Below are 26,953 nucleotides of genomic sequence, written 5' to 3'. Positions count from 1 at the left end.
GTTCTATTTGCCGACGTCACGACTTTATATTGTTCCAAAGACGCTGCTGACTCTGTATGAAGACGTTGAGGTTCAGTAAACGAATCAGATGGCGACCTCCAATCGTCTGTGTGTGTGTTGTTTGACCAGGACAGGGCATAATCCTTCACTATACATGATAAACACATACTGTATTTTGCATTTGGCCAGAAAAGAAGTATAGACGCAAAGAATCTCGTCAAGTCAGCATCGTGTTTACTGGAAAATGCCGCCACAACACAAACCAAAGAGAAAGATTTCTACAATCAGTCAGGTCCAGCATTTGCACTCCCCCCCCCCCCCAACCTTACAATGTCGGTGCCAGCTGACTCCGCCTAAAGTAAGAATGCTTTCAACTAACTCCAGGTTTAGAAAAATGCAATCGTGTCTCTGAGTGAGCTTTCCAAACAATCTTGTTTCCGTAATTGCCTATCAATGTCTTTAGTTTTTAAAAGTTGGACTTTGAATATTGTGACCCACCTAATGACTGAAACGCGCTCCGGAGCTTCTCTAAGGAGTCCTTTGTCGCCATCTTGTGGCATCAATAGGCAATGACTATTTTTAAAAAAAATGTAATTACTGTATTGACAAGCTTCGGGCGTTCTCTATCAAGCTTTTTTTTTTTTGCCTAGCCTGCCATTGGTTGGCCATCTGGCGTTCAGGACTCCCCCTCCTCTTCCTCGTCGTCCTCTCCGATGACGCCGCGAAGGAAGGAACGTTTGAAATCCTCAAAGGTGATGTCGTCACACTCGCTGCGGGCGATTCAAAATGCACCCCCCCATAAAAAAAAGACAATTTAAACACGTGCGTGCCCAACCCTCCTTGTGGGAAATGAACGCACAACTCACTTTGTGTCTTTGGCTGAAAGCAAAAAGAAAAGAAAAATCAAGTCAGAAGGCTGTCGATTGGGCGCCACCAATATTTCCGGGGGCTCACAAAAGCATCGAGTTCAACCAACTTGGTTGAAAGTCTTTTTTTTATTTCACAAAAAAAAAACAAAAAAACTGTTCCCTAAAAAAAAAAATCACCCCCCCTAAACCTTTTTTTTTTGGGGGGGGGCACAGAAATGGGGGGAAGGTCATTGACCACACGCGTGTTTTGGAGTTGCCGGCGTGGTCACAACTTCAACTGGTTTCTCGCAGTGTCATTACAATTCTAGACAAGAAGAAAAATCTCAATAACAAGACGTTTTCTCAATGCGAGTTATGATTCGGCCTCATCACATTTCTTTGGATTCGACGGGAAGAGTCGTCCCAGACCGCCCGAGGTGACTTTGTGACGGCTCAGCATTTCCAGCAGGACAAACGCGCTCGTCACATTAGCCACCTTCTGCTGACGGCGCAACGAGTAAGCAGATTAACGCACGCGCACCATGTCAACGGTTGCGACGGTGATGGAAGATGACGGCACGTACCGTCTTCGGGTTTCGGATGCATCAATCTGAAAGGAAGCTCCACGCGCACCTCGCTGCGGGGAGAAACACACACACACACACACACACATGCCATTGGACGCGTTTGCAAGTGGGTGCGTTTGTACGTACCCGGATCCCAGAGGTCTGAGTGCACAAAAAGAGACCGAGTCAGGCGTCGAGCAAAGGACAAAAGACGCGCTCACGAAAGTTACCTACCCCGTGGCCGTCATCTTCAAGAGCAGCTTATAAGACACCCAGATGCCCCGCAGCTCCTTCGGCACCTCCCGCTTCATCCTGCGCGCAGAAGGCAAAACGTCCGAGCGGGCCCGATGGGCCGTTGAACCGGCGCACGCCATGGAATGCAAAGATTGCCAGCGTTCAACATGCTCGCGTCGTTGCCGTTTTTTTTGGTTTGGTTTCGTCTCCGGCAGGCCTCCGAGATGTCGCGGGGAACGACGCCTTCCGCGACCGCGGAGACGTCTCGCGCCGACGACGAATCGACGAGGTCGTCGGCGTCAAAGCCTACGCGGGACACGGCAAGAAGCAAAAGAGCGGATCTCACGTGCCGGAGGAAGCCAAGTTGGTATCTTGGCGCTCGAGGTGTCCGTCCGGAGCCAGTCCCCGCCGTTCCTTGTTGGGCTCCGGACGCGGGTACAAGGCGTACGACTTTGCCGGGCCGCAACCCGACGCCGCGCCGTCACCGGTGCCGTACAACGCGCACGCGCGCGCGTGCATCAGTATGGGCACGACGCCGACAAAGTCCAAAGCGGGGCTGCACCCTCACGGCCAAAAGGACGATGACCGAACGGGAAGCGTTGACCGAAGCGCTTTGGAATCCTGTCCGGCAATTGCCACTTTTTGCCAAGGGGCTTCAAAGGGAGGCGGCCGGGCCCCTTTTGGCCAAAGTCGACGGACCGCCGCCGGTCGAGCTCAAATCGGAGCTCGGCTCTGGCGCCGTCACCGTCGCGCCGAGGAGCCCCGCCTTTTAAGCCTCTCACCCGGTCTCCTCTTTGGCCACCGACTTGACGTACTTGTCGTCGGAGTAGAGGACCGCGTTGGTCACCTGCTCCACCGCGCGGGCGACAGACACGAGGTGACAAAGGCGTCGCTAGCGAGGGCGCGGGCCGGCTACCCGACAGGCTGATGTCCTTCACCGTCCGGTCGGACCGGTTTGCGACGCGCACCTCGGCCCGCAGCGGCTCGCCGCGGCCGAACGTCTGCGCGCAAACGGGGAGCGGCGCTTTCACATTTTCAAATTGGAAAAGTCCGGCCGGGACGACCGGCCTCTTTGGGCAGGCTCGGTCTGACGCGAAGAGGCTTGTCGGACATCGGGAAGTCAAAGGCGGTCTCCGCGAACGGCGACGGCTCGACGTCGCGCGGGCCGAACTGGACCTTTCGAACGGTCAGGCCGACGGAACTCCTGCCGAGCGACGGACAAATGGGACAAAAGGAGGCGCGGCGGCAAAAGCCGGCGAAGCGACGGACACCGACCGTCCGTCCGGCTCGTCGGCGCGGAACGCTTTCGCCCGGAACTCCGCGGCGCATTTCTGCGAAGCGACAGCCGGCGTTAGCTTAGCCGGCGGCGAAGCGTCGGGCTCCCCGCCGCCGACCTTTCCCACGTCCGACGGTCCGGGCTGCGGCGTGACCGAGTTGGGCAGGTTGTCCGGCAACTGCAACAAAGGCCGGATGACTTTGAAATCCTGGAGAGCACTCAAGTTGAATGTCAAGCAAAGCGAGGGGGGCTCGATCCTGCGCATCCCACCGCTACCGTTGCCATGTCAACTGACTTTCCGTCTTCGATGCCGACATAAACGACTACGTTTGAAATGAAAGCCCAAAAGAGTTTTTTTGGCGTGCATTTTGAGCGCCATCCGACCGACGCCGGCCGGCTCTCGGGTCGGACAAAGCGCTCCAAATTGCCGTCGGGACCCGCGCAAAACGGAACCCCGCCGACCTTTTTTTCAATTTGGCCGGCTCAGACGACCCACCTCCAGGAAGAAGGGGAAGGCGTCGCGGCCCAGTTTTCGCAGCAGCTTCTCCTGAATTTTGCCGCGCGTCAGCCGCTCCTCGTCCCGCGGCAACACACAAACGGGTCGCGGCGGAAGGTCGCGCCCATCGCGTCCTCGTCCCGCCGGCCGTAGACGAAGGCGCGCGACAACGTCACGTAGACTGAAAGCACAAAACGCGGGGCGGGGCCGGTCCGCGCGCACGACGGGGGCGGGCCGGCCTCGAGATACGAGCGAAAGCCCTCCCCCTGGACCGCGCTCGTCACTCAAGTCGCCGGGAAAACATGCGACTGCTTTTCCGCCGCGAAGGACGTTTTCTCGATGGCGACGCGGAAAGGCCGGAAGTTCAGAGCATCCCCCCCCCCCACCCCCGTGAATGGGCCTAACGCCGCCACCGTTTCAATGACCTTTCCAACGTTTGTCAACTGACCTGGTTTTCCTCCCAGCTGCGAAGAGTCGACGACAAGCGCGCCGTCTGCAAGGCCACAAACATGCCTTTTGTGAAGAGCGCGCCCGATGTGCCCTTCTCTTTTTCTCCCGAAAGCCACGGGCGCTCACCGAGCGGATCCACGCCATCGCCGCGGTCCACCAAGTCTCTGCCGGCCACGTAGATGGTCGCCTAGGACGACAGGCTGACATGGAGATCGGATGGCCCCAAAAGTAGGCCGGCGCGGCGCGGCGCGGCGGCACGTGACCACTCCACCGTGTCCGGTAAGGCCGAGCGTTCGACGCACATTTCTACCATGAATACGATCAACAGCATCTTGCCCCGCTCCGTATTTGGACTTGTATGCACTTAAACGTCATCAGTCACGATGGACCACGAGAAACAACTTTGCCCAGAAAGCATCAAAAGCTTCAATATCCATTTTGGACGAGGCGCCGAACACAAAGTCACGACTTGCCAGTGCCCAAAAGGACTTCGCGGACGACCCTGCGGTACGATGCTCAGCTCTCGGCGCTCCTTGATTTTCCTTGAATGGCAGCCACTTGGCCTACTTTTAGTTAGTTGCACTTTGTATGCAGCGATGGCTGTTTGAAAGTGCTCGAGAAATAATAATACATTTTATTTATAAGCGCCTTTCAAAACACCCAAGGACACTTTACAAGAACAAAAAACACGGGTTGAGCAGCGGCAGCTTTGGCGTTCAACAGCCGAGTATGTGCGCTCGCCCGTGCGCATCGTACATCGGGCGCGGCAACGCATCGCGCTCAAGTTGTTGCCGCGATAGCAACTTACCGACTTATCCGGGGACGCTTTTTTGAAGACGACTTGCTTGGGACTCATGTCGACCGCACCTGCAAGAGAGCGGCTTCACAAGGCTTTGCACGTTAGGGTGAACGCAGATCACATTTCGCGCAAACGCGTCCACTTGAAGGATGGAAACGCACACAAACACAACAGCGACAAAAACAAAATACACGACGACGACAAAAAGCGCAGCCGAACGACGCACCTGATGAAGATGACGGCGCGAGCCCGCTTGGCTTTATAGCGAGGCGCTAAGCCGCTTATCGTCAACTTTCTTCCTTCTCGGCGACACTTAGGGAGCAAGTGGAGCTGTAGCTTGGACTCGTTTATTCACTTGGCATGTGTACAAAGTCAACACCATACTAACAAGTCCACAGTCTCGGTCCCGCGTGACTACAAAAGTCACGGCGCCAGAGTTGGCCTCGCGTTACGCGGGCGCCGCGGCCCACCGGGCCCGTCGGCTTCGGGCCGGGCCGGGCCGGGCGGGACGGCGATCCTCCGACGTCGATCGCGCGTCCGACGTCGAAAACTAACGCTGGGCGCGCGCGGGCGCCAGGGCGAAGGCGGCGCGGTGTCCGCTCCTCCCGTCACATGTCGGACCACAGGATGGCCTTGCCGCCCTTCTCCACGCTGCTCACGTACGCGCCCGACGGCGACCACGACACGGCGTTGATGGCCGAGCTGTGGGGGACGACACGGAGACATTTAAAGGAAGGAAAAGGTCAGGATTTGGGGAAATGTGACTCTGAGGGCCCTTCATCACAGATATGGCAAAGGAGCACCCCCCCCCACACCCCTTTTTGACCTGAACTGAAAGGCACGCACGCACGCACGCACGCTTCATTGCGGTGCTTTCAATTTTGCTCACCCTGAGACGAAAAGCAAATCGGGGACCGTCTTTTACGAGTACAGAAAAAAAAGGGCTTCGGAAGGGTGATTAGACACGGGATTTTACGCCAGGCAATTTTTATCCCCCCCCCCCAATTCGACCCAGTCCTCGTGTGCCATATATACGCTCATATTCATGGCCATGGGTATCAAATGAGGCTGTTTGAAGCCATTAACCGTCCAAGAAACGTGAGGCAAATTTACAAACAAATCTCCGACTTCCCTTTCCAGGGACTCAAACGCCGCCGTTGAATTTTGGAAAATGCCCTTTTAGGCACTTAAGCGTGACAGCTGACACGCAAACGCGTCGCATTGGCAAGTTGACAGGCTGAGCGCCGTCAGGTCAGGTCGGGAGACGCCGGACCGGGCGGGGTCGCAGCTCGCACGTCTTACTTGTGATTGCGCTCCAGCGTTCGGTCCACCTTCCCCGTGAGAACATTCCAGACGTACAGCGCTCCGTCCGCTGAGCCGCCGGCCACAAAGTTCCCATCGGGACTAAAAGGGAAAGCAACAAACAAGTTGAGAAACCATCCTCGACAAATACCATCAAAAGGGCCACCCGCAAAAAGAGGAAGACCAAGGGGGGGGGGGGGGGGGGGGGCAGCTAACTTTTGGTCGTCCAAGTCCAACTCGACAGCACGTCTCGCCGTCTGTACCACACCAAGCAAGGTGGGGGGGATGTTTGCGGGAGAAAGATCCTCCAGTCCGCCACCAAGATTCCAAATAAGGCCGCTACTTTTTTCAAGTCCCTTCTTAGTTCTACGGCACCAAAGCGATCCTGGTCTTCCATGCCCCCCCCCCACCGGGGGAACGTGACCTCGCTCATAACTCCGACGAATCTGACCTCAAATGATTTGGTTTCCCCTCGCCAGCTTCAGTGAATAGTTTTTGTTCTACCAAAAACGTCGCCAGTTTGTCATTTGGTGAGGACGAGTGGCACAAATTTCTATTGATGGTGTGATTGATTCATCCATTGACTGAAAATGACATCTTCAAATGTCGAGCGTGAAAGCATTGTTGTGTTCCCGCTATCTTATACCAAACGTGGTGTCAAGAAGGCCTTTATTAGCGCTGCAGCCATTGCGAAAGCGCTCTCGGAATGAAGGAGGTCTCCATTCATTGCGCTGCTACCTACCTCGGCCGCCAGGGGGCAGCCGTACAACACTGCTTTTTTGCCTCGGAGAGGGAACCCACCTGAAGGTCACTCTGGTCCAATCGGCGCCGCACTTGAAGCCGTCAGCACTGAAGATGACAAGACAGGTGTGAGCCCCGCGTCCGGTCCGGTCACTTCACGCGGTTGACTCGCGTCGCATCGACTCACTTCATAAAATCGAGTCACATCGCGCCGCGCCCGCTCACGGTCTATCAAGTCGCGCAATGTCATCGATTCCTGTCGAGTAGCGTCGCGCAAAGGTCAAGTCGCGTGGAAACGCGGCCTCGGCGGTCACGACAAGTCGACGCAAAGCGAGCCGCTCGGCCGCGTCCGGTCGCATCCAAGACGGACCTGAGAGTCCGCCTGACGGCGTTGGTGCGCAGGTCGACGATCTTAAGCAGGTCGTCCCGGGAGCAAGCGAGCAGCTCGGTGCGGTCGTGGTTCAGGTCCAACGACGTCACCCGGCCCAGCAGTTCCAGCTCCTGCACGCTGCTCTCCGCCCTGAAACGAAAGCACCGTTCCCATTGCATTCAGCCCCCTCCCAAAAAAAGGGGGGTGGGGGGGCAGCGTCTCACTGACCTGATGTCCCAGAAGCGGACCTTCTTGTCAAAGTGTCCGCTCATGACGCACTGCTCGGTGCACACGATGTCGTTGCAGCTGGAGCCGGTGAACACCGTCTTCATGCCTGCCGGACGCAAAGGAGCGCTCGGCGAGTTAGCGGCGGCGTCCCGCGCGGCGGGCGCCAGGCGGCCGGCCCTTCACCTACAGACTTTGCTGCGCAGGTCCCACAGTTTCAGGGTTCGGTCGTAGCTTCCCGAGACGATGCGAGCGTTGTCCAACAGGAAGCGGGCCGACAGAACCTTCCCGCTGTGTCCGGTCAGCGTGTGCTGCGGAGAGCGGGCATGCCGTTCAAGCGCGCGAGGCCGTACGGCTCGAGTTCACGCAACGTCGAGGAACGCTTCGTTTGAGGTCGGGGAAAAAATTCACCATGTGAATTGTGGCCTCTCCAATCGTTTGCTCATTCGTAGCCTACCAGTGACTGGCGACCGTCTTAGATCTTAAAGAGTTTGAGAAGCGCTCCGAAAAAAAGAAAAAAAGAAATCTGGATGGTCTGCTCGACGGCGGTGAACGAGTAATCCCGGAAACGTTCAAATCGGTGATGGTGCGCAGGGACGAGACTTGTGTTTTTCCACCACTGACCCTCAGTCTGTAGTCTTCCAGAGTCCAAATGCGACTGGCAAAGTCATTGGAGGCAGCCAACAGGTAGGAACCCTGCGCACACACACGCACACCCCCCCCCCCCCCCCCTGTTAAAAACATGGCCAAGAATCCAATGCTAACAAGTCTTCCTGCATACATCGTGTTGTTTGAAGCGCAAACTGGCACTCGGAGCGCCGGGAATGTCCAACAAACGCCCACAAAGCCTCTCGCCCAAAAAGAAATCAAGACTTACCGCACTGTCAAATTCGATGCTGGTGATTCCGGCGTTACTGCCGGTCAACGCTCCTTTCGGCTCACAGCGACCTGCGCGTGCACAAGTGCTGTCAATGAGTGGCTTATTTCATTCGGAAAAAAAAAAAAAAAAAGGACGGCCGAGGCGAGGCGCGACAATTAATGGACAAATCGACACGTAAATCGTCTATCAAAGTAATGGACAGAGTCTGGGCTACATCAAGTATTCCACAAAAAGGGGCTCGACGATTAAAAAACAAAAAAGCTAAAGTACAAGTCATCCAATCTTTTCACAACGGAGCAGTTCAGAACATGCCCGCGATCGGCGAGCCGTTCGTCCGTCTCTCATCTCCCTGCGCTCGGTGTCACTTTGGAGTCGCGTTCCGCCGAGAACTCTCTCGAGCCCGAGCTTAACTTAGTCGTCGTCGTAGTGGCGGCGATAATTCAAACAAATCAAAAGCTCTGCAACGACACGACAAAAAGGTGAGTGCCGCACTAACGTACAACTTTGCCGTCAATTCGGCAAATGGCCCCCGAAGCCAAGTTTGAGAGAGGCCATTTGGAGCCGCCGCTCACTTCAAATGCTCCGGCAGCAGCGAGCGCACGCGTGCGCTCGCGGGCATGTCGATCGGGTCAAGATCGAGAGCGACCGCGGCTCGATTTGCAAAACGTTTCGAACTTTGCGTGCGCTTTGGCGCCGACGGCCGCATTAAATGCCTTCCGTCAGACACGCGGCGACTCGGAAGCGCGCCGGCCTTCGAGCGCGACCCACCTGACGCCACCTCCCAAAGCTTCACCCTGCGGTCCATCCCCCCCGTCGCCAAGACCCGCGAGCCGGGGCCGAACCGCACGGCGTTCACCTCGCCGTCGTGCGCTTCCTGGACAAAACACAGCGGACGGATCACAAACGCACACAGGGGAAGGACACCCCGACCCAGAGAAACGGACACAACCGGAGCCCACGGCCGGATTGCGCACCGGGGCTGCTCAAGGCCCGCGTCAGCCTCCATTATCCCCGACCAAAATAGTGGAAGGCTGCGGTCCTCCTCCGCACACCGCGCCGCAATTTGTCCGACAGCCCTCTGTTCAAACCTTTTGGAGGGGAGGCCACCTTTTTCCCCCCAATCGTTGATTTCCTCTTGAACTGCCCTGGCTGCTCTTCTTCTCAAAAAAATAAAAAAACGGTCCCGTTTGCATTATTTACAGAGAGGTAACCAAATGGTTTCGCTCGGACACGTGGCGGGCGGAATCCTCTTTGATTGAAGTTGGTTCCTCGTGTCGCCCGCACTGAGGCGTGCCTTTGCGACACGCGCACCCCCCCCTTGAGTGACCCGAGACGACTTTCTGGGGCGAGTGACTCCCTTTGAAACGTGGCATGCGTCAACTCGTTGGAATTTGGCCACCCCCCCCCCCCCCCGTGCGAGCCCACGGGTGGATATTTTCTCATCCCGATCGGGAAGGGCCTTCGCCGAGCGGCGCGCCAAACCAAAGGCTCCTGGAGCTCAAATGCGGTTGCGCGGCGCGTGCGCAGCAGAAGTTGCGGAAGTGACCTGGGACAAAAAAAAACCTTCCCCGGAGCGCAAGCGAGCCCAAACGAGGGCCGAAGAATCGGAGGCGGTACTTACAAAAACGTGCAGCGCTGTGGACGGGACTCGAACCTCCACGCAGGCCCCCGACGGCGCCTCGCTGTTTTCCGGAGACGTGCTCGAGGAATTTGCGCCTCGTCGTCTGCTGAGGACAACAACTCTGAAGAGGCCGCGTCCGATCGGGAGCCTCGGGAACGTGTGCGCTCACCCAAACATGTTGGAGATGGAGTCCAGCAGGCCACCGGGGGGCATCTGGGAGCTTTTCTTACTGAAAGACAAGATATTTGATTCGGGTGGCACCTTTGACGAGAAATAAGTCTGGCTTTTAATCTCGTGGAGGAAGAGAAAAAAAAAGCGCTTTGCTGTTTTGTGCCGGGGGCAAAGCGAAAAAGAAAAAATCTCTCTCTCGCTCACTCTGAACAACAAGAGTGGTGACCAAACAAATTCAACTCTCGTCTCGCGGCACCACCGTGCAAATACTTTCATGTGAAGCATTTAAATGCAGACATTGGAAAGCGCAAACCATTTTGGGGTGGGGGGCGATCAGAGGTTACCTGGGCGTTCTGCCGAGCGCTCGGCCGTGCGGCTGCTCCGCGCCCGACTTCCCGGAGTCCTCCGGCAGAACCTCAATGTCGTCGTCCCTGGGGAGGGGGGGGGGGGGGGGGGGAGAACAAGTCAGCGCGGGCGCCGCGTCCACCCGCTCGACTAGCCACAAGTTCACCGACGGGTCGACGGGAAGCGGCTCCTTGGCGGCGTCGGCCAGCTCCTTCTGCAGTTTAGCCTGTCTGCGTCTGGGAGGGGGGGGCAAGGGGAGCCTGAGCGTCACACGGGCGCGGCGCCGCTCGGGCCGCTCAACCTCACCTGCTGTCCTTCTCGTTCTCCGCGTTGAGCCGGTTGGCTTCCTGAGCCTTCTCGGCCATCCAGCGCGAGACCAGCTCCTGGTTGTCCTCCGTGGTCTTTCTCAGTTTCTCCTCCAGAGCGCCGAAGGTAATCTGCAGGGCGTCGTACTCGTCCTTCAGAGTCTGGTTGGCTCGCTCCAGGTCCTGGGCGGGCGACACGCGCTCGCAACCTCAACGCGCCGCGAGACCGACGCGTTCTGGGCTCCGGTTCAAAGATGGGCCCGGAGTGCGCCGCGTTCAGACACGCGTCGCTCCGAGGGTCGGAATCCCGCGGGACGGACGTCCCCGAGGCCGAGCGCTCGGTCGGGGCGCGAACGTCCGGCGGCTCCTCCTACCTGCAGGCGGTTGTTGAGATCTCGACGGTCCCCCTCCAGGTTGGCCATCTGCCGCTGGTACTCCTGCATCCTGAAAGAGCGCGGCGGCGGTCAGCGGAGGCCGAGGGCCCGGCCGGCCGACGACTCGCGCGGCTACCGACTTGGCCTCGTTGCTCTGGATCTCCTTGTCCTTCTGCTGGATCAGGTTGTTGAGCTCGATGACGGTCTGGGCCAGCTGAGGGAGGAGAAAATCTCAACTGTAGTTTCTTCTTTTCGAAATGATTGAAATCGATGAGGGAAAAGAAAATGCATCTCGAGGAGTGACGCACACCGAGTGACTCGAATGCAGATGCAGATTCAACCGACAGCGTCTCTCTTTTGATCAAACGTCGGCCACGTGCAAAAAGGTCGACCGGCAACATCCGGCGCGCGCACCTCCGAGCGATAGCGTTAAGTCTGATCGTAAACTACGACTGAAGACATCGGTCCGGAGGGCCGAGAGCTCCTTTTGACAAGCGCGCGGCATTTCCACGAGCCGCGACGGGCGTCGCCTTTCCTATTTCGCCCCCGTTGAGGAAAAGCAGTCTGAGTTTCGCTGGCGCGGCCACGCACCTCTCCTCGTTTCTTGTGCAGCTCCGTCAGCTCCTCCTGATGGCGGATCCTCATGTCGGCCATCTCCTGCTGCAGCGCCGGCGCGTCGCCGCCCGCCGCCCTGCGAGCCAGACACCGAGTCAGCCGCGCAAAGACGCCCGGCGATGGCGATGGCGATGGCGAGACGAGCGGCGGCCGCCCGCGGCGCTCACGTGGCTTCGTGTCCCCGCGCGACTTCGTACTTGTCCGCCTGGTAGCGCTCCGACAGGACGGCCCGCAGGTCCGATTTCTCCAGCAGGCGATTGTCTGAAACGGACGTGCAAGTGTCTTTTTGCGACCCCGTTTGAGAGCGTGTCATGGGCTACGTTCGCGACCGAGGTGTTATGTCGAGTCTCGGAAACGCGGTTTCATAGGAGGGTGTTCGACGCTCGGCCGCAGCTCGCTCCCTCGCACGGGAAGTCGAGACAAATGTCTCCGCATTCAACTTTGGCCCATTTGGATGTTTTTGAAAAGGGGGCGACGCAGGACCCAGTCATCGGTCGGGCCCGAGTTCAAAAGTACAAAACAAAGGAGTTTGCGGGATCTCGCTAAATAGAGCCCGTGTTCACCTCTCGCGGGGCGGCCGCCGCAATGTCAAGTTCACACCGCCGACTCGACCGCGTTCAGCCATCAAAGGCGCCGGAATGCGGCTTAGCCGCGACGGCGTCACTCACACTGATGGACGATCTCCTCGAAGCCGTGGCGCTGCAGACGGTCGCGAAGCTTCAGTTGCTCGCAGATGTGCGGCTTCCACGTGCAGGCGCCGCGTGGCTGCGCCATGACCGCCTGAACGCACAAACACATCGGCGGGCACCTCGGTGAGGTCGGAGCTTGGCCATGCGGCGGGATATTGGATTCAACGCGTCTTTCCAATTTCGCCCTGCGAGTACACACGTTGACCGCACCTCCCTTTGCTTTCCACCCTTTTTGCCTCGAGCTGGGCATGAGAATGTACTGCGCTTGAATAAAATAAGGACCAAGTACCACGAAGATTAACCCGAATGAAGTCAATAAAAACGAACGGCACACTTTGGAGTGCAAAATCGTGCTCAAATGGGAGATTTGGGACTAAGTCCGATATGAATATCGAATTGGGATGTTCATGGGAGATTCAACACTTTTTTTTTGTTGGTCTCCAAACGTCTTTGGGGTTAGCGCAGCAAACTATGGCCCGCGGGCCGAATCCGGCCCCTTGGTCTTTTTAATCCGGCCCGCCGAAGGTCGGTCCACAATTAAGGTTCGGTGTGAATGATTGCATTCATTTCAATTGGACTTGTATTGACAGGCATTTCACCGCCAGGTGGCGCATTGATTTGAAGTTGCAGAACACTGGGGGGGGGGGGGGGGGTCTTTTCGACCACCTAGGACCTCTGTATCGCTCTACTTCTACTGGTCTGATCACAACCCATCTGCAGCAATACACAGGCTAAAAGAGGGCATCAACAACACTGTTGTCATTTAAAAAAGTATATTAATACAGTACTTTCATGCTTTTGTTCTGTTGATGTTTGATATGGACTGTCAACAAATGCATTTTTTTTTTGTTAATGTACCATAGCTCGCGCTGACCTGGCCCTTCTGTCAAATTTTAAAAGTCAATGCGGCCCCCGAGCCAAAAAGTTTGCCCACCCCTGGGTTAGTACCTCATTTTTTTCCCTTCGATTTCGATTGAGAAGTGCGGCAAGACCTCACAGAATCTTCTTTCAGTCAGGTGAAAGTGAAGCCTCGCGAGCTGAACCTTTTTTGAAGCGCTTTGATGGAAAGCTTCAAGCATGGTCGCGTCAGCTTCTCGCGACAGAGGACAGAAGCTTCATATTGACATTTGTTGTCCCGATCCTGATTGTCTGTCACGTGTTGTGGGAGCAGCAGAAACGTCGTTGACGTCACATTTAGGTCAAGCAAATTAAAAACGAAGAGCGGCCTCTCTTGCGGACGAAAATGACAACGAGGCGAAGATATCGTCGGCAAGTAAACATAAACGAAAAGGCAGCGCAGAGTCGTGACTCAACATGTTAGCATGCTAAAATAGCCGCAAATCTCTTTTGGGAGGAGAAATGGCCTCCGATACTCCCACGACGTCAGAGACGGCGTTCCTACCTCCCTGCGTCGCGAAGGGAGTCGTTGGACGTGGTTCTTCAGCTCGTCAAAATGCTCCGCTCCGCTCAGCTTCCCGGTCGACATCACTTCCCTCACTTTGCTCACCGCGCCTCGGCTCCATTTTGCCTCTGGAGGCAGGAACGATTTTTCCGGGTCGTCGCGTGAAAATGACGTCGAGAGAGCGTCGTCTCCTTTTTTGGGGGTGTTTACCAACGCTGCCGCACCAGAAGAGGTTCAATAAAACGTTCAAACTTGATCAATGTCACCTTGTAACGCGAAGAATTTAAAACTTTGCTTTTTTTGCCATATCAAATGACCTCTAATCAATTTAAAATCCCCTTACATTTTTTTTTAGAAATCTACTTTTACGTCTTTCCTTTGAGATGTTTTTAAACGTTTCCGTTAATGTGTTGAAATTGTTTCGATATACGTTTGAGTAATTTTTTTTTCCGCTTTGCCTGTGAATGCGGTGAGCTAGCTGCTGTGTTTGGAAATGCTTTTCGCTGTCGCATCTTGGCTTCTGCGAAGCACATTTTAGAGTTGACTTGTTTATGAAATGCGCTTGAGAAATAAAGCTGCCTTGCCGGGCCCAGTGGCTCTGTGGTTACCGGCTTCCGATTCTCCGTGTAACTTGTGTTCATAGGAAGACTCCTTGATACGTTAGTGATCGGATCGAATCAACCCTCCCGGCTCCGCTTCGTGACCGACTCGCTTGCCCGTTTTGTTTGCTTGGAGATGGAGACTGTTCGCACTGCTACTAACATTCGTGAAAGGGATGACGCGATCGCTCCTCAATCTTTCTTTGGCGCTGCCGTCTGCGGCCATCATCCGCACAAACAAAGGTTTCGCGAAAAAGCACACCACAAGTCACACTCGGCTTTTGGCAAGCAGCACCTATGAGCGGGCGCGTCTCTTTCCAAGGCGACGTATATTTTCAAATACTTGTGGTAAAACGGGCTTGAGGGTTCGATTGGAAATATGAAGAAGCCGGTATGGAAAAGGGGCCTTTTATTGTTGTGCAATCCAGGACGCGTTGCGGCTTCGCCGCCCCCTGGCGTTTCTTTCGTCGCGGCGACACTTCCCACGTCGGTTCTCTTGGGCGGCACCGCTCGCCGGCGGGCGCGTGTCACTGCTGCACTTGCAAGAGTTTGAGCTCGTCCAGCAGCTGCTGCTCCTTCTGCATCTTCTCCAGCTGTAACAAGAGCAGCAAGCAAGTCAATGCGGTGCGGTGCGGATCTCCCCTTGCCGACATCACTTCCTGCGCTGCCGCAAACTAACAGGCCATTAAGAAGGAACAAAGAAAACATTGACGTTGGCGTGAGGTGAGCGTCTTGGCTTTCTCCCCGCTTCCGATGGCGACTTTGACTCCTTCGCATACGAGTCCCGCTTCGCAACGCGGTGCAAACGTACAGCTAGTTAATTCCCCAATGTCACTTAGCGCACCAATCTAAACTGAGCAGCACTCTGCCGTACTTGGCCGGCCCCGCCCGGACATGCGACATCTCAATCTGTCGTTTCTTGCTCGGATGGCATTTTCATCTCCGTCGCCACTTGAGCCAGACGGCTTTTGGGCTTTTCTCGTTCCAGGTGAAAGCGAAGCATTTTGGCGGAAGAGCCGAATTTGCACCGAGTGGGCCTTGGGCGAAAAGCCTTCCCGAGAGGCCTTGGATGCCATACCGACTGCGACCAGGTCCTTTTTCTGAGAAGGGGCCGACCGAGCGGGCCGGCCCCGAGGTGAGTGAGGTGACGGGAGCTGACCTGGTTCTTCTGCAGAACTTTTCCACCCGCTTGTTGCTCCTTCAGCTCTTCGATCGCTTTCAGCTTCTGCAACATAAACACGTTCTAAGGAAACTTGGTGGGGGGGGGGGGGCACCTGGGTTCCTCCCGCGCCAGCGGATGCAAACAGCTTTTCGACCAAAGAACAAGAGTCCGCTTGCCGGGCCCGGTTCAACACGAGCTCAACACACACTACGCAGACGAGTAGGTTGGAAACACGTGGCACGGTGTGGACAAAGGTCACGCGACTTGCTGCTGACCTTCTTGACGTTCTTGATCTTCTTGTCCATCTCAGGGTCGCCGCAGGTCTCCGCCAATCGGCAGGGGGCGATGTGGACGGCCTCGGAGGGCGGCTCGGCCTCGGACTTGCTCTCCTGCGGCGGAAGGGCGACGCAAAGCACGACCAATCAGCGCTGCGCCGACCGCAACGTTGCATGGACAAAACTTGCTCCATTTGTTGCCGCGGTGACATTCAAAATCAAAAGCAAAACTCGTAGCAACGCTAAATATTGCCGTGATGCATTTGATGCAAAGGTCAAGCATCAAACTCGTTGCTTCAGCAATGAGATGTCCGCCCCTTGATGCGATCATAACATGCAAAGCTTTGGCAATCGCACAAACCCAACCGTTGTGCGCTAGCGTCAGCATCCGCAAGGAAAACAACAACAAAAGGGCAAACTTGTTGCCGTGGTAACAACAAGAGCATCCAGTAAAAGCTTTCATTTGACATGACCTGCTTGGCGGCTTTTCGAGCTTCTCGTTTCTTCTGATTCTTCAGCGCCGCTTTGGACAAATCCTTGTCAGCGGGACGCGCGTTCTGAGGCGCCTCCTCCTCGTGCTGGCGCGCACACAGACACACGCGCACACACACGTTTGTGCACAAAGGCCGACCTTTTTCCTTTCCGTCATCAAAAAGCCAATTGGCATGGCGACGTCACCTGACCAGTTGTCCCGCACTTAACCTTTTGCGCACTCACCAGCCTGGAAGTGGGGGCGGCCGGGAGGTGCCTGAGCGCGGGCGGTCTGTAGGCCCGAGCGGGCGCGGCCTGCGGGGCGCCGGGCCGAGCGCTCGCCGTCTGCCGGCGGACCGGTCGCTCTGGGAAGGTTCCGTCCGGGAAGGGCTGCCAGCGGACTTCCCACAGCTCCACCCCGCCGGGGGTCTCGTACGCGTGCGCCACGCCGCCCGTGTAGTGGCGCACCTGGAAGCCGTTGCCCACGCGCAGCCGCGGCGAGCACGTGGCGGTGACCGCGTGCTCGCCATCCGGACACCAACTGAAGTGAGTGGCGTCCGCGGCCTGACTTTTGCAGACCTGAACGGATGGATGCAAGCGCGCAAGTTTGCGTGTGTGCGTCGTTATGACTTTGTTTTGGCTCGGTTCACACCGCGGGCAAACGTGACCGGATCTTATTTGTTTTTTGCTCATATCCGATCTGGATGATTATATACATTTCTGAACGGCTCGGTTCCAATTTTTTCGAACCCGATTTGGGTCACGTTCACATGCGGTCCGAGAGCAGCTACGCGTCGTACGATTTGTGCGACGCCCCTCCAGTCTGAAGGGCACGTATCCTCGATCCCCCAAAATATTTCTACCTCCTCTCGCATCCCTCCTGTGTAGATAGGAGACGATCAAAAGAGACGCCGGAGCACATCGACTTTGGCAAACGCTGCCTTGCGAGTGACGTCGTCTCTTCTTCTGCGCCTCGACGGGGACGCCTTTGGTTCACGCGCGCCAGACGCAGACTGAGGAGGGGGCATTTAAGATGTACGGTGAACGCTCACAAATCTCAGCTCCAAATCCCGCAGTGTGAAGCCGGCCATTCAAAATCATCTTTTCACATGCTAGCGCAAGATCAGCCGGCCGGGCCCGTGGGGGCAACTCCGGCCCTCCCGATTCGAATAGGACCATCTGATCGGCTCTGCTGAAGAAGCTTGATCAGGGGTGCCAAAGAGGGGAACCTCCGAAACAGGCAGGGCAGCGGCTCTCGAGGACCCGAGTTGCCCACCCTCGGACGCCTTGTTCAGGGAATCGGATGCCATCGATATTTGCGCAAGCTCCCTGATCAGGTGCAAGAGAATTCAGAGTTTCTTGCGGTGTGGCGTTCCTCACCTGTTGGTACTTCTTGGCGTCCCAAACTTCCATCTGACCTCGAAGATTGCCGAATCCGGCCAGGACCAGGATGTGACCCTGCGGACTGGACCCGGCCGCCGTTAAAGAGGGGCTCCTCGGGAAGCGGGGACAGACGCGGTGGCTTGTCCTCACCTGTAGTAGGCGGCGTTGCGAGGGCCGGTCCCAAAGTCGAAGACGGCGTCACACTTGAGGTTAAAGATGGTGGCCTTTGCCGGCATGAAGCCGTAAACCACGCAGAACTCGCTGGAGTTTGGACTCCAGGCCACGTCGTAGATGGGGCCGTTCTTGGCTGACGGAACAAAAGAACCACGAGCAGAGTCATCTCATCTTGCCCGAAGAAGCCCCCCCCCATCCAAAGCTCCACCAGCAGCCCATGACACACACACACACACACACAAAAAAAAGGGCCGCTGGTAAGCGCTGGCGACACCAAGCGCCAACTCCACCAAAGCGTTGGACCTTGGAGGCGTTTGACTTTTAAATGATTTCACCTATGCAGCGTTTGACTTGAATTGTTTTGATTTTTTTTTGGAGGGGTGGGGGGCGTCGCTTGACGGCTGCCACCACATTGTCACGAGCGGAGCTTTCATCTCATCATCTCGAGAAGTTTGACGGCCCGCTTTCCCGGACATCAAATGGCCGGCCCCCCGTCGTCATTCTGTCCATCATTAGCGACTCACGTAGCTGCACGTGCGCCGTCTCTCCGCCGACGTGGAGGTAGTGCAGCGTCTGCTCGCCGTAGTACGAAGCTCCGCTCTTGTCCACCTCGGTGCTCGCCATCACCAACACGGCCGACGCTGTCGCGACAAGAAGCGCGCGGCTCAGACTTGTCGGGGTCTTGAGACGTGCGGAAATCACGAGTCTTTTGCGCCTTCAATTTGACCCAAGTGAGAAAGCGTCCACCGAGTCAGGACCCGACTTCAGGTCAAGCAAGCACCTCCAAGCGGAGGTCAACTGGTACGGACGTGCAATCTCACTGCGGTCGAGTGCCATCTTTTTTTGAGCGTACAAGTCACAAGTCCTAAGCTGGGCACCGCCGGTGTGACGGCACACACCCTCCACCCCCACCTTTGTTGTTCCACTGCATGTTGACGCGGTCGGCCTTGAAGAAGCTCTTGGCGGCCAGGGCGGCGTCGGGCCCCACCAACTGCGGGTACTGGAAGATGCGCACAAACGATGGCGCCCCTTTGCTGCCAGGGACGTACACGCACACCTGAGGCGTAAACACACACACCATCGTAATCACCAACGGGGACGAGGAGGCGGGTGGGCGTTCCAGAGCAGACGAGCATTTCATTGGTCACCTTGCTGGGATGACTTCCCGGCGAAAGCTCAAAGTTGGAAATTTTCTGCAAGTGAAGCTTGTTGGCGATAACGTCTGCACACAAAGATGCTTTAGCATTAGCATGCTAATGCTACATGGCCATTAGAATGTGTGACTGATGCTATGTGTATTAGCGTGTCTAACAGCATTTCTCAGGGTGTGTTTTTTACCATGTTTGCCAACACTTCAGGCCCCCTAGCATGTGTGGCCGCTTAGGTTTAGGTTTTTTTTCCCCCCCGGACAACAAAACAACAAAGCCCCCCCCCCCCCACACACACACACACACACAGAGACACACAAACTAGATCGCAGGCGCACACATCCAGCCCATTGAAGGACGAAGCGCCTGTTGTGGAAGCTTAGTGTGTTAGCATGTGTGGCTAAAGTGTGTTTTGGAGTGCGTCGTTACTGAAATTGTTGTCCTCAAAGAAGTGCAGCTCGTTACTGACGATCCTGACGGCCATCTTCTCGTCTCGGGACCAGCTGGGACACCTGCGCGAGCGACATCGGCATCAAGCCGGGCCGCACGAGCGACATCAGGGCGGCCGCTCACCAGCCGTCCGCCTTCTTTTGGAACAAGCCTTTGAGCAGGCCGCCGCCGGGCAGCTCCCACAGACGAAGGTTGCCGTCGCCCTGGGCCTCCCGGCCGCTCTCTGAAGACACAAGCCGCATCTTGCTCATTCCCGACCACCCCCCCAAATAAAAACACAATTCTCAGTCTTACTGCTGTAGGGCTGCCAGGTGACCAGGATGTTGCCAAGAGGCGAGAACTGCAGCATGGTCGTCTTGGGGAGCTCCAACGTGGCCACCGACGAGCCGTCCGACGTCCGCGCCACTGACACGCTGGCCCAATGTGCGACAAAGTCAACTCCGGGCAGCCATTCAAGCTGTTCTCAAATGTAATGCCTCTCCATGCATCAAGGTGCACCCCAAGGTTCCTCTCTAGAACCTACATTTTTTCCCTTGATGGATATGACAGTAGGGGAACTGTCCTTGTCAGTGGACGCTCAAGTTACAAACTTCATTGGTTCCGTGAGCCCATTTGAAACTTGCAACACTCAGAAATCGAGGTCATATTTGAAATGAATGGAAATGCAATGAATCCTTTCCAGCCTCAAAATTGAGTTATCAATTAACTAAACCTGGATTTTTGCTCCCTTGAAAGGGAAGCCGTCATCTCACCGATACCCCTCTTCAATTTTCATTCAATTTCAATGACAAGTTTATTGTCAAATGCGCTCTACGTGTAACATACAGCACAGATGTTTATTCTTCAATAAAGAGAATCGATCAGCTGAAGAGTGAGTGACTGAGGTCAGAGAGATTCATCACAATCAGCGCAGGCGTGGTGGCCCCTTAAAATCTCGGACTTACACTTTTCCATTGCACCATGCCAACAGCGACCCATCACGGCTGAACGTCAGGCAGCGGCTCGCGCAAGGATCCCTGCGTGTCTCACACACACACACACACACACACAGTCAGATGCTGTATGATGACACCACAAGTGATGTCATTGATGAGACCACCTGGGGAAGGAAGCGTGCTCCTGGCAGGTAGGGGTACTGCAGAAGAGCCATGTCCCGTCCGACCCCCTCACTGAAACAAACAGATATTGTATACACTTGCTCGCACATATATACAGTACATACATATAGATAGATAGATAGATAGATAGAGAGAGAGAGAGAGAGAGATACACATTGCAATGTAAATAAACAGTTCACATTTCCATTCATTTTCCCCATATTACCAAGAAATGGGCGGAGGTGTGGAGCAGAAGCTTGTCAACAAAAAGTACTGTATAGCAATTCTGGGAAAAAAAAATCTGCATATTTAATGTTGGCACAGGCACGAGTTGATGAAAAAAAATTACTTGCACCGTCTCAAATCCCAGGGGCAAAATGCAGCCATTCGAGGGGCAGTGTGTGGCCCGCGCACACTTGTAAGTAAATGGACTGTCACTTGTATAGCGCTTTTCTGTCTCCGGTTCACACTTCGTTATTAAGTTGCTGAATTGACGTCGAGGGTACGCGTTAGGTTCGGTTCAAACAGAAAAGTCAAGAACGCTATAAACGAAGCGCATCACAACTCCGACGTTGGAAAAGGTCAACGAGGCTGAAAAAGAGAAATAGGACGAAGTAACGAACCTGCTAACTGCGGGACTGGCGGCGCCATGTTGTTCACGTGCCAGAGGCGGGACACACTCCAACCGGTAGTACGTCATTAGAAAGCTCGTCGCTCACTGCCACGTCAGCGTGGAAGTCGGGTTTAGGTCCAAGTATCTATGCGGTTCATATTTTAACTTGAATGATGTGCCCCGGCTGAGCATTGCTATGTTTTTCTTTTTCAAACAACAATGATCTTAGGCTTAAACTGACTTCATTTCCAACCCTTTAGTGACTTGTTTGATTGAACGGGGCGGGTAGCGAGAGAATCCATTTCACTAATACTCACTCCGTTTAAAAATAAAAGTCTACCGAGTCACTTGCAAAGCGCGAGAAAACGACGCACCGAATACATCTTTCTATTATGTTCAACAATAAAAGTGGAGAGTATAGTCGAAATCAACACGGACTCGTATCTTTTCTCCAAATAGTGTCAGGATTTCAACCGAAGGTTTTACGTTGAAATCGTGTTTCGGGAAGTGAAGGTGGGCACGTCGACCTTGATATGCCAAGTCGCGATGTGTGGGCGGGCCTTTGTCTTTTTGAGTACGTCGACGGTGGAAAGTCGCTCCCACTTCGGAGAAATCCTCAGCGGACTGTCGCGGAGCAGCGAGGAGCCGAGAAAGGATCAAACTCGTCAATCTGACACTTGAACGACAAGATGGTGGCGAAGCAGAGGATCAGGATGGCCAACGAGAAACATAGCAAGAACATCACACAGAGAGGAAACGTGGCCAAGTCCACGGTGAGTCCAGCCAAAATCACGCAACACAACACGTCACGTCACAGTCGAGATTGATCAGGAGTCTGTTCTCGGTTCGCTCCGTCACGTCGGTCAGAAGATCCGAACTTGCCGATCGCTGTTCTCCAAAGTAAAAGCTGATGTCTGCAAATGTCTCCTTTAGATGGATAATCGGTCCGCTTTCGTGGCGGGCGACAGAAATCGCAAGATTTGCTCTGGTCAGACTGACATCAGGACGATTTGAGCGGAGGGGCAACAATTCATCGATTAACCAACAAGTAATCGATTCGCAAATGAATTTGCTCTTTTGACCATCGATTCACTTAGAACGCTCGATATTTAGAATAAATTGCTTATTCGAGTCAGTTGCGGCCCTAAATTCAAGTTGGGAACAAGGAATCTAAATGGTGACTAGGTTCTCCCGAAAAAATTGGTGCCGTCGGTACGGCCATTATTTTTGCATAACTCGCTGTAATCGGTGCAGCTCAATTTGTTTTTCGAGTCTTGCGAATGACGTTTCGTCATTCGCGGCCTAAGTCTCCCAAATACAAAAGTATCCGGTAGAAAGCTCGAGGACAGGCGCGTATAAACTCAACTCAACGGAAGATGTTTCAAATCGATTGTTCCTTCCAATAATTGGCTATAATTTGATTTTGCATTCAAGTGTTTGACCGAACGTTTCTTTGCATCGCGGTTGCAGCGGCGGCGGCGGTTATCGTTTAGTCGCTTTACAAAAGGACTTCACCACACGGGCGGCTCGGCGTCGGAGTGGTTCGCGCGTCGGCCTCGCGGCGCAGAGGCGCGGGGTTCGATTCTGGCTGCGGCCTCCCTGCGTGGAGTTTGCCCGCCTGGCTTTTCTGCGGGTACTCCGGTGTCCTCCCACATTCCAAAAACATGCGCGGCAGGTTCACGGAACACTCTGTAAATTGTCCCGAGGCGCGGGTGCGGGTGCGACGCTTGTTCGTCTGTGCCGGCGATTGGCTGGCAACCAAAGATTGGGTCGAGTGGTTGTCGCGACAACGCGATTCTCACCAACGCTGATGTTTTTGTTTCAGAGGAACCTGACGGATGACAAAGGCGTCGGACCCTGGCTCCTGGCGCTCTTCCTCTTTGTCGTTTGTGGATCAGGTAGCTTGGCTTAGCTCGCGCCTCTTTCAGCCTTCACCTCTCGGTACCCCTCGCGCCCTTCCGAATGGGCTCACCTGCCCGCCGGGTTCCCGGACCGTGGCAAAGTAGCACGCGAGCGAGGCCCCAACTCCAGTTGGCCTTGATACGCCAGGATTTTTCCCAATCTGAAAAGATGATGATGATGACGTTACCCGCACATCAACATTTGAAAAGAAACCCCGAAATCGGGCATTGGGCAGTTGCGGCTTTTCCTCCAAACCTGGCGGCTAAGAGCGCAGAAACTGCAAATTGGCCAGGGGCGTTCCTGCAACGCGGCGGTCGTTACGGTAGCCCGAGATTCCGACATCCGTGGTTCCATCCCAATTTGGGCTGCTAAACGTTGAACGCGTTAAGAAGCTGACCGTGTCGAGTCCGGCTCATTTTGGGATGGATCCACTCTGAACACGCATCATCTCGGACGTAAGATTTGAGGGCGTTGACGTCCTCGGTCAGAAGAAAAACTGCCCGATTATCGTGTGGTGCGTGCAGGCTGTACCTTTTTTTTTTTTTTCTCTCTGCCCCCCCCCCCCCCCCCCACGCCCGCTCTTCCTCCTCATGTGTGGCCCAATGAAAAAATGGGCAAGCGTCAAAGTGATCCTTTTGAGAGAAGTTTCGACTTCTTGAGATGCTTGCCAATGTCTTGAAGTCTTTCTCACCGTTTTGCGTGCGTGCGTGCGTGCGTGCAGCTATCTTCCAGATCATTCAGAGCATCAGGATGGGCATGTAGTGATGACATCATCACCACGCGGCCCCGATGTCAGCCGTGGCCGCCGCGCAACCGCAACAAATTCCCCCGCCGCCCTCCCAGCTGCTGCCCCCGCCGATACATTCCTGAACTTTGACCTGCCATCATTCCCGACCGGACCCCCCCCCCCCTCCCCCCGCGCACACGCATGGACACGTGCGCGCTTGTTTGCCCAACGTGTCACCGTGGACGACCTTCTCGCCGTTGTTTGTCTAAGTCCCGCCCCCCCGCTGATGAGACCTTATTGGACAGATGGGGGGGGCGGGGTCAAAGTACACCTGACGACCAAACCGAGAAGGAGCACGCGTGTGGCCGGGCGTGAAAGAGAGAATAAAGTTTGATTTCCGCACCAAGTCTAAGTGCGTTGCGTGCGTGCGTGCGGTTGCGATTGTCATTTGCAGATGCAAACAAATGGTCCATATAGGAAAAAACGTTTTACCCCTCCCACACAAGCAAATATCCGAACTGATTAAAAGGTGCTTCTTAATCCCAGTAAGATAAACAACAAACTAAGTTTGAAAGGACATTTTAGATGCAGTTTGGGATCAATAATTAGAATAATTCAATGCTAAAAAAATAAAAAAACTGAAATGTCATCTTAAGTTTCTAAAACTAAAATGTCCTTTTTTCATACATAAATTGAAATGCATTCATTTGGCTGTTGCTGTGCCGCCATTCAGAAGAAGGTCGTTGAAAAAAAATACTAAAACGAAGCATTAAAAAAAAATACAAACTGAATTTCAAAAAGGTCAAAAAAGTGCTCAACTTTCGTAACGGTGATTTGATCACGCACAAGTGTCAGCGCGCACTGTTCTGAAAATCCTTTGGCAAGCGGATATGATCGCGTTTTATTTTGAAGAGTTCGAGCGGCGTCCGGCGGTTGTTTTGAAAGACGCCGCCCGGCGCTCTTCTAAATCAACGCGGAAATGTGCGGTCTGATCCGAGCCCCGGCAGCACAAAATGTGGCCGCGCCAATCCCGTTGACATTCTCCAACGCTCGGTGACGTTCGGACCCGGTGATGACGACTTCGCTTGCTTTCTCCCGTCCGCCGGTGACGTCATCGGTTCCTCGCGGCCGAGAAACAACTCGATCATTTGTTTTCCGTTTACTGAGAATTGTATCCTGACTCGTTCAATAAAGATTGTTCAAAAAAAAAAAACATTGGATCGTAGTTCCCCCGTCTTTTCTCGCTCTCCCCCTTTTCTTCCGTCCCCGTGAAAAGAAGAAAAGGGCATGACTTCGTCTTGGCTAGCATCACTCGCAATCACGCAAAGTTATTCAATCTCCTTTTCCAACCTAAAGAAAAAAATAGAAGCGCCGCAGATGGAAGTTTCCATTTCAACCTTCGGCCTTCGGTGACGTCACATCCGTCAACACGACCCAGTATGGGCTCGTCAAGCAGCACTTCATTGCGGGAGCAGTTAAAACCATCAAGTACGCATTCACAATTGAGAGCGGGAAACTCAATTTCTTCACGGGCAACATTTTGTGGGACGTAGCGCCCGTTAGCGGACGGGAGGGACGTACCTGATTACAATAATCGGCGATTAGTGGAAACTTGGGGGGCGGGAGAGATAGTTATTTTATTTTTGGGGGCGGGGGGGCTCGAGAAGGTAACCCGCGTATGTGTCGCGGGCCTGCGTTGACGGCTTTGAAGACACTCTGGGCGGATTCCGCTGAGACGGCAACGCGTGAAAGTTGAAATGGCCGTCCCCCGCGATGTCCTCAAATTCGAAATATTTTTGGATGGGCCGAAATGGCGGCATCTGAAATCGCCGCGTTTCCGACCGACTCGCCGCCCTTCAAATACGTTTGAAATAAAGCGCACGCTTTTCGTTTTGCGCATGTTTTCTTTCCGCCAGTTTCTTGGACTAGAGCGACCACCCGTTGGCGACACTTGGACCCGCACTTGCGAAATGAGCAATTTGCTCCAATTCGCTGACATCGTGTCGGGATCCATCAAGGCTTTTCATTGACGTGAAGACACCGACCACGACGGCGACCAAAGTGATTCGCGTCGCTTTAGCTTTGACAAATCTCATCCAGTCTTTCCATTGGGGAAAGGATCACGTCGACAACGTTCCTCGGAAGTCGCAATGCGGCCGAGGGGTCGGCTACGATGGGAACGGGCCCGCGGGCTCCTCACGCGGTCTTTGGGGGCCACCCGTCACGGACGACACGTTGGACATTTTGTCTTGATTTGTGACTTTTGTTCAACTCAAAATGGGGGCGGGGGGCGGGGGGGGCGTGGGCGCGCACAAAAAGAAAGCCGCCGTGTCACCGCGGTAACATTGGCCATCGACTCGACAATTATTATTCCCGAGCGTTGTTGATCTTGGTGCGTACTTGTCAGTTATTCCTAATGAAAGTTTCTCAGGCGGCCCGCTCGGTTTCCGCGGCCACCGGATTTTTCCACGGCAACCAAATGTTTGCCACCCGTCAAGCGGCCGACGTGAGCTCGCCAAGTGTCACGTTCGAAGGGCGCCGCCTCAGCGTAGCCCGCGTGCTAACGGGCGGTCCCGCGCTGGGCAAAAACCTTTGAGTCGAAATGAAGCGGGAGCGTCCGACCCAAGCGCGCTCCGGCAGTTCGAGCTTTGAAAAAAAATCAACCGGCTACTATTCGAACACTCCAGCCAGAAAAAAAAGGGGAAGAAAGACACCTCGACAGATGTGCCCTACAAGTTGTCCAAGTCCACTGGCATCGACTGAAACATTCCAGACGCACAAAATCTTGCGGCTCGGAGGTCCTCGAACGCTTCTTAAAAAGTCGGCCGGCTAGTCTGAAATCTGCCCTAAAAGTCAGCCGGATACCGCGCTACGGTACAGCTCCGAGATTCGCTTCTCTCGTCGTCGTCAATCGTCGTCCTCGTCGCGGGGGCGGGCCGGTCGGCCGCGGCCTCGGTCCGGGTCCCGGAGGCGGACGCCCCAGGAGTCGGCGGCGGGTGTAGACGCCCTCGTTGAACCGGTTGGCCACGATGCGCAGGTCGCGACCTTTCAGCGCGATGTGTCCCGGGACGGACGCCGCGATGCGCTCGCCGTCTTTGTACCAGCTGAGGACACGAGCGCACCGGTCCGGTCGGCGTCGTCGCGCATGGACCGCGCGGGCCCGTACGGGTGCTCCGCTTTGAATGGGCCGCGGGCGTCGGAGGAGCGCGGTCGCCCGCGTTCGGCGGCCCATTTCGAGCGGAA

General features: G+C 55.1%; 4 protein-coding genes across 6 annotated transcripts; 1 reads left to right on the top strand and 3 right to left on the bottom strand.

Annotated features, from left to right (window-relative positions):
• Positions 1–217: 217 nt before the first annotated feature.
• On the bottom strand, positions 218–4,726 carry LOC147196821 (S-arrestin-like). Its single transcript, XM_086125733.1, has 14 exons — positions 4,679–4,726; positions 3,869–4,057; positions 3,421–3,825; positions 3,043–3,102; positions 2,918–2,979; positions 2,717–2,852; positions 2,568–2,649; positions 2,436–2,506; positions 1,995–2,137; positions 1,649–1,726; positions 1,562–1,576; positions 1,433–1,485; positions 867–879; positions 218–770 (listed from the first exon to the last, which is right to left on the bottom strand). The coding sequence occupies exons 1-14, from the start codon at positions 4,724–4,726 to the stop codon at positions 677–679; spliced, it is 1,449 nt and encodes a 482-aa protein (XP_085981859.1). The 3' UTR covers positions 218–676.
• Positions 4,727–5,000: 274 nt separating this feature from the next.
• atg16l1 (ATG16 autophagy related 16-like 1 (S. cerevisiae)) lies at positions 5,001–13,878 on the bottom strand. Of its 2 annotated transcripts, none has more exons than XM_086125704.1 (20): positions 13,710–13,878; positions 12,287–12,398; positions 11,786–11,879; positions 11,595–11,694; positions 11,144–11,217; positions 11,004–11,073; positions 10,631–10,812; positions 10,495–10,560; positions 10,324–10,410; positions 9,978–10,037; positions 9,809–9,914; positions 8,956–9,061; positions 8,185–8,255; positions 7,932–8,003; positions 7,498–7,618; positions 7,311–7,416; positions 7,083–7,232; positions 6,773–6,820; positions 5,972–6,073; positions 5,001–5,371 (listed from the first exon to the last, which is right to left on the bottom strand). In XM_086125704.1, exons 1-20 carry the CDS (start codon positions 13,791–13,793, stop codon positions 5,278–5,280), a joined length of 1,905 nt encoding a protein of 634 aa, XP_085981830.1. In that variant the 5' UTR covers positions 13,794–13,878; the 3' UTR covers positions 5,001–5,277. The 2 variants fall into 2 exon arrangements, with proteins under 2 accessions (XP_085981830.1, XP_085981831.1); XM_086125705.1 differs by having other exon boundaries at positions 9,809–9,911.
• Positions 13,879–14,700: 822 nt separating this feature from the next.
• Positions 14,701–21,721, bottom strand: eif2a (eukaryotic translation initiation factor 2A). Of its 2 annotated transcripts, none has more exons than XM_086125707.1 (16): positions 21,609–21,721; positions 20,471–20,540; positions 20,316–20,387; positions 19,666–19,784; positions 19,495–19,594; positions 19,351–19,433; positions 18,922–18,995; positions 18,686–18,830; positions 18,298–18,414; positions 17,750–17,906; positions 17,597–17,681; positions 16,463–16,795; positions 16,219–16,323; positions 15,746–15,859; positions 15,468–15,533; positions 14,701–14,901 (listed from the first exon to the last, which is right to left on the bottom strand). In XM_086125707.1, the coding sequence occupies exons 4-16, from the start codon at positions 19,718–19,720 to the stop codon at positions 14,836–14,838; spliced, it is 1,500 nt and encodes a 499-aa protein (XP_085981833.1). In that variant the 5' UTR covers positions 19,721–19,784; positions 20,316–20,387; positions 20,471–20,540; positions 21,609–21,721; the 3' UTR covers positions 14,701–14,835. The 2 variants fall into 2 exon arrangements, with proteins under 2 accessions (XP_085981833.1, XP_085981832.1); XM_086125706.1 differs by lacking the exon at positions 21,609–21,721 and adding an exon at positions 21,092–21,478.
• Positions 21,704–24,117, top strand: LOC147196818 (stress-associated endoplasmic reticulum protein 1). The gene is made up of 3 exons (XM_086125717.1): positions 21,704–21,854; positions 22,907–22,979; positions 23,705–24,117. The coding sequence occupies exons 1-3, from the start codon at positions 21,771–21,773 to the stop codon at positions 23,743–23,745; spliced, it is 198 nt and encodes a 65-aa protein (XP_085981843.1). The 5' UTR covers positions 21,704–21,770; the 3' UTR covers positions 23,746–24,117.
• The last annotated feature ends 2,836 nt before the right edge of the window (positions 24,118–26,953 follow it).

This window comes from Hippocampus guttulatus, chromosome 12 (genome assembly GCF_054856545.1).
Source record: "Hippocampus guttulatus isolate MCC_2025c chromosome 12, RoL_Hgut_1.0, whole genome shotgun sequence".
Classification (NCBI taxonomy): Eukaryota; Metazoa; Chordata; class Actinopteri; order Syngnathiformes; family Syngnathidae; genus Hippocampus; species Hippocampus guttulatus.
This window is presented reverse-complemented; position numbering and strand designations above follow the sequence as displayed.

Bases quoted from the DNA above. Each gene is read 5' to 3' on its own strand.
- LOC147196818 (XM_086125717.1), top strand. From the start codon at position 21,771: ATGGTGGCGAAGCAGAGGATCAGGATGGCCAACGAGAAACATAGCAAG. The intron at 21,855-22,906 runs GTGAGTCCAGCC...TTTTTGTTTCAG, and splicing joins GAAACGTGGCCAAGTCCACG to AGGAACCTGACGGATGACAA. The intron at 22,980-23,704 runs GTAGCTTGGCTT...GCGTGCGTGCAG, and splicing joins CTTTGTCGTTTGTGGATCAG to CTATCTTCCAGATCATTCAG.
- eif2a (XM_086125706.1), bottom strand. From the start codon at position 21,119: ATGGCGCCGCCAGTCCCGCAGTTAGCAG. The intron at 18,831-18,921 runs GTGACCAATGAA...TTTACGCCTCAG, and splicing joins CGGGAAGTCATCCCAGCAAG to GTGTGCGTGTACGTCCCTGG. The intron at 18,415-18,685 runs GTGGGGGTGGAG...TTGTCGCGACAG, and splicing joins CATGCAGTGGAACAACAAAG to CGTCGGCCGTGTTGGTGATG.
- atg16l1 (XM_086125704.1), bottom strand. From the start codon at position 13,793: ATGTCGACCGGGAAGCTGAGCGGAGCGGAGCATTTTGACGAGCTGAAG. The intron at 11,880-12,286 runs GTGAGTGACGCC...CGTCCGTTTCAG, and splicing joins CGAGGAGATCGTCCATCAGT to ACAATCGCCTGCTGGAGAAA. The intron at 10,038-10,323 runs GTAACCTCTGAT...CTTGTCTTTCAG, and splicing joins GCGCTCGGCAGAACGCCCAG to TAAGAAAAGCTCCCAGATGC.
- LOC147196821 (XM_086125733.1), bottom strand. From the start codon at position 4,726: ATGAGTCCCAAGCAAGTCGTCTTCAAAAAAGCGTCCCCGGATAAGTCG. The intron at 3,103-3,420 runs GTGGGTCGTCTG...CCTTTGTTGCAG, and splicing joins CCTTCCCCTTCTTCCTGGAG to TTGCCGGACAACCTGCCCAA. The intron at 2,980-3,042 runs GTCGGCGGCGGG...GTCGCTTCGCAG, and splicing joins GACCGTCGGACGTGGGAAAG to AAATGCGCCGCGGAGTTCCG.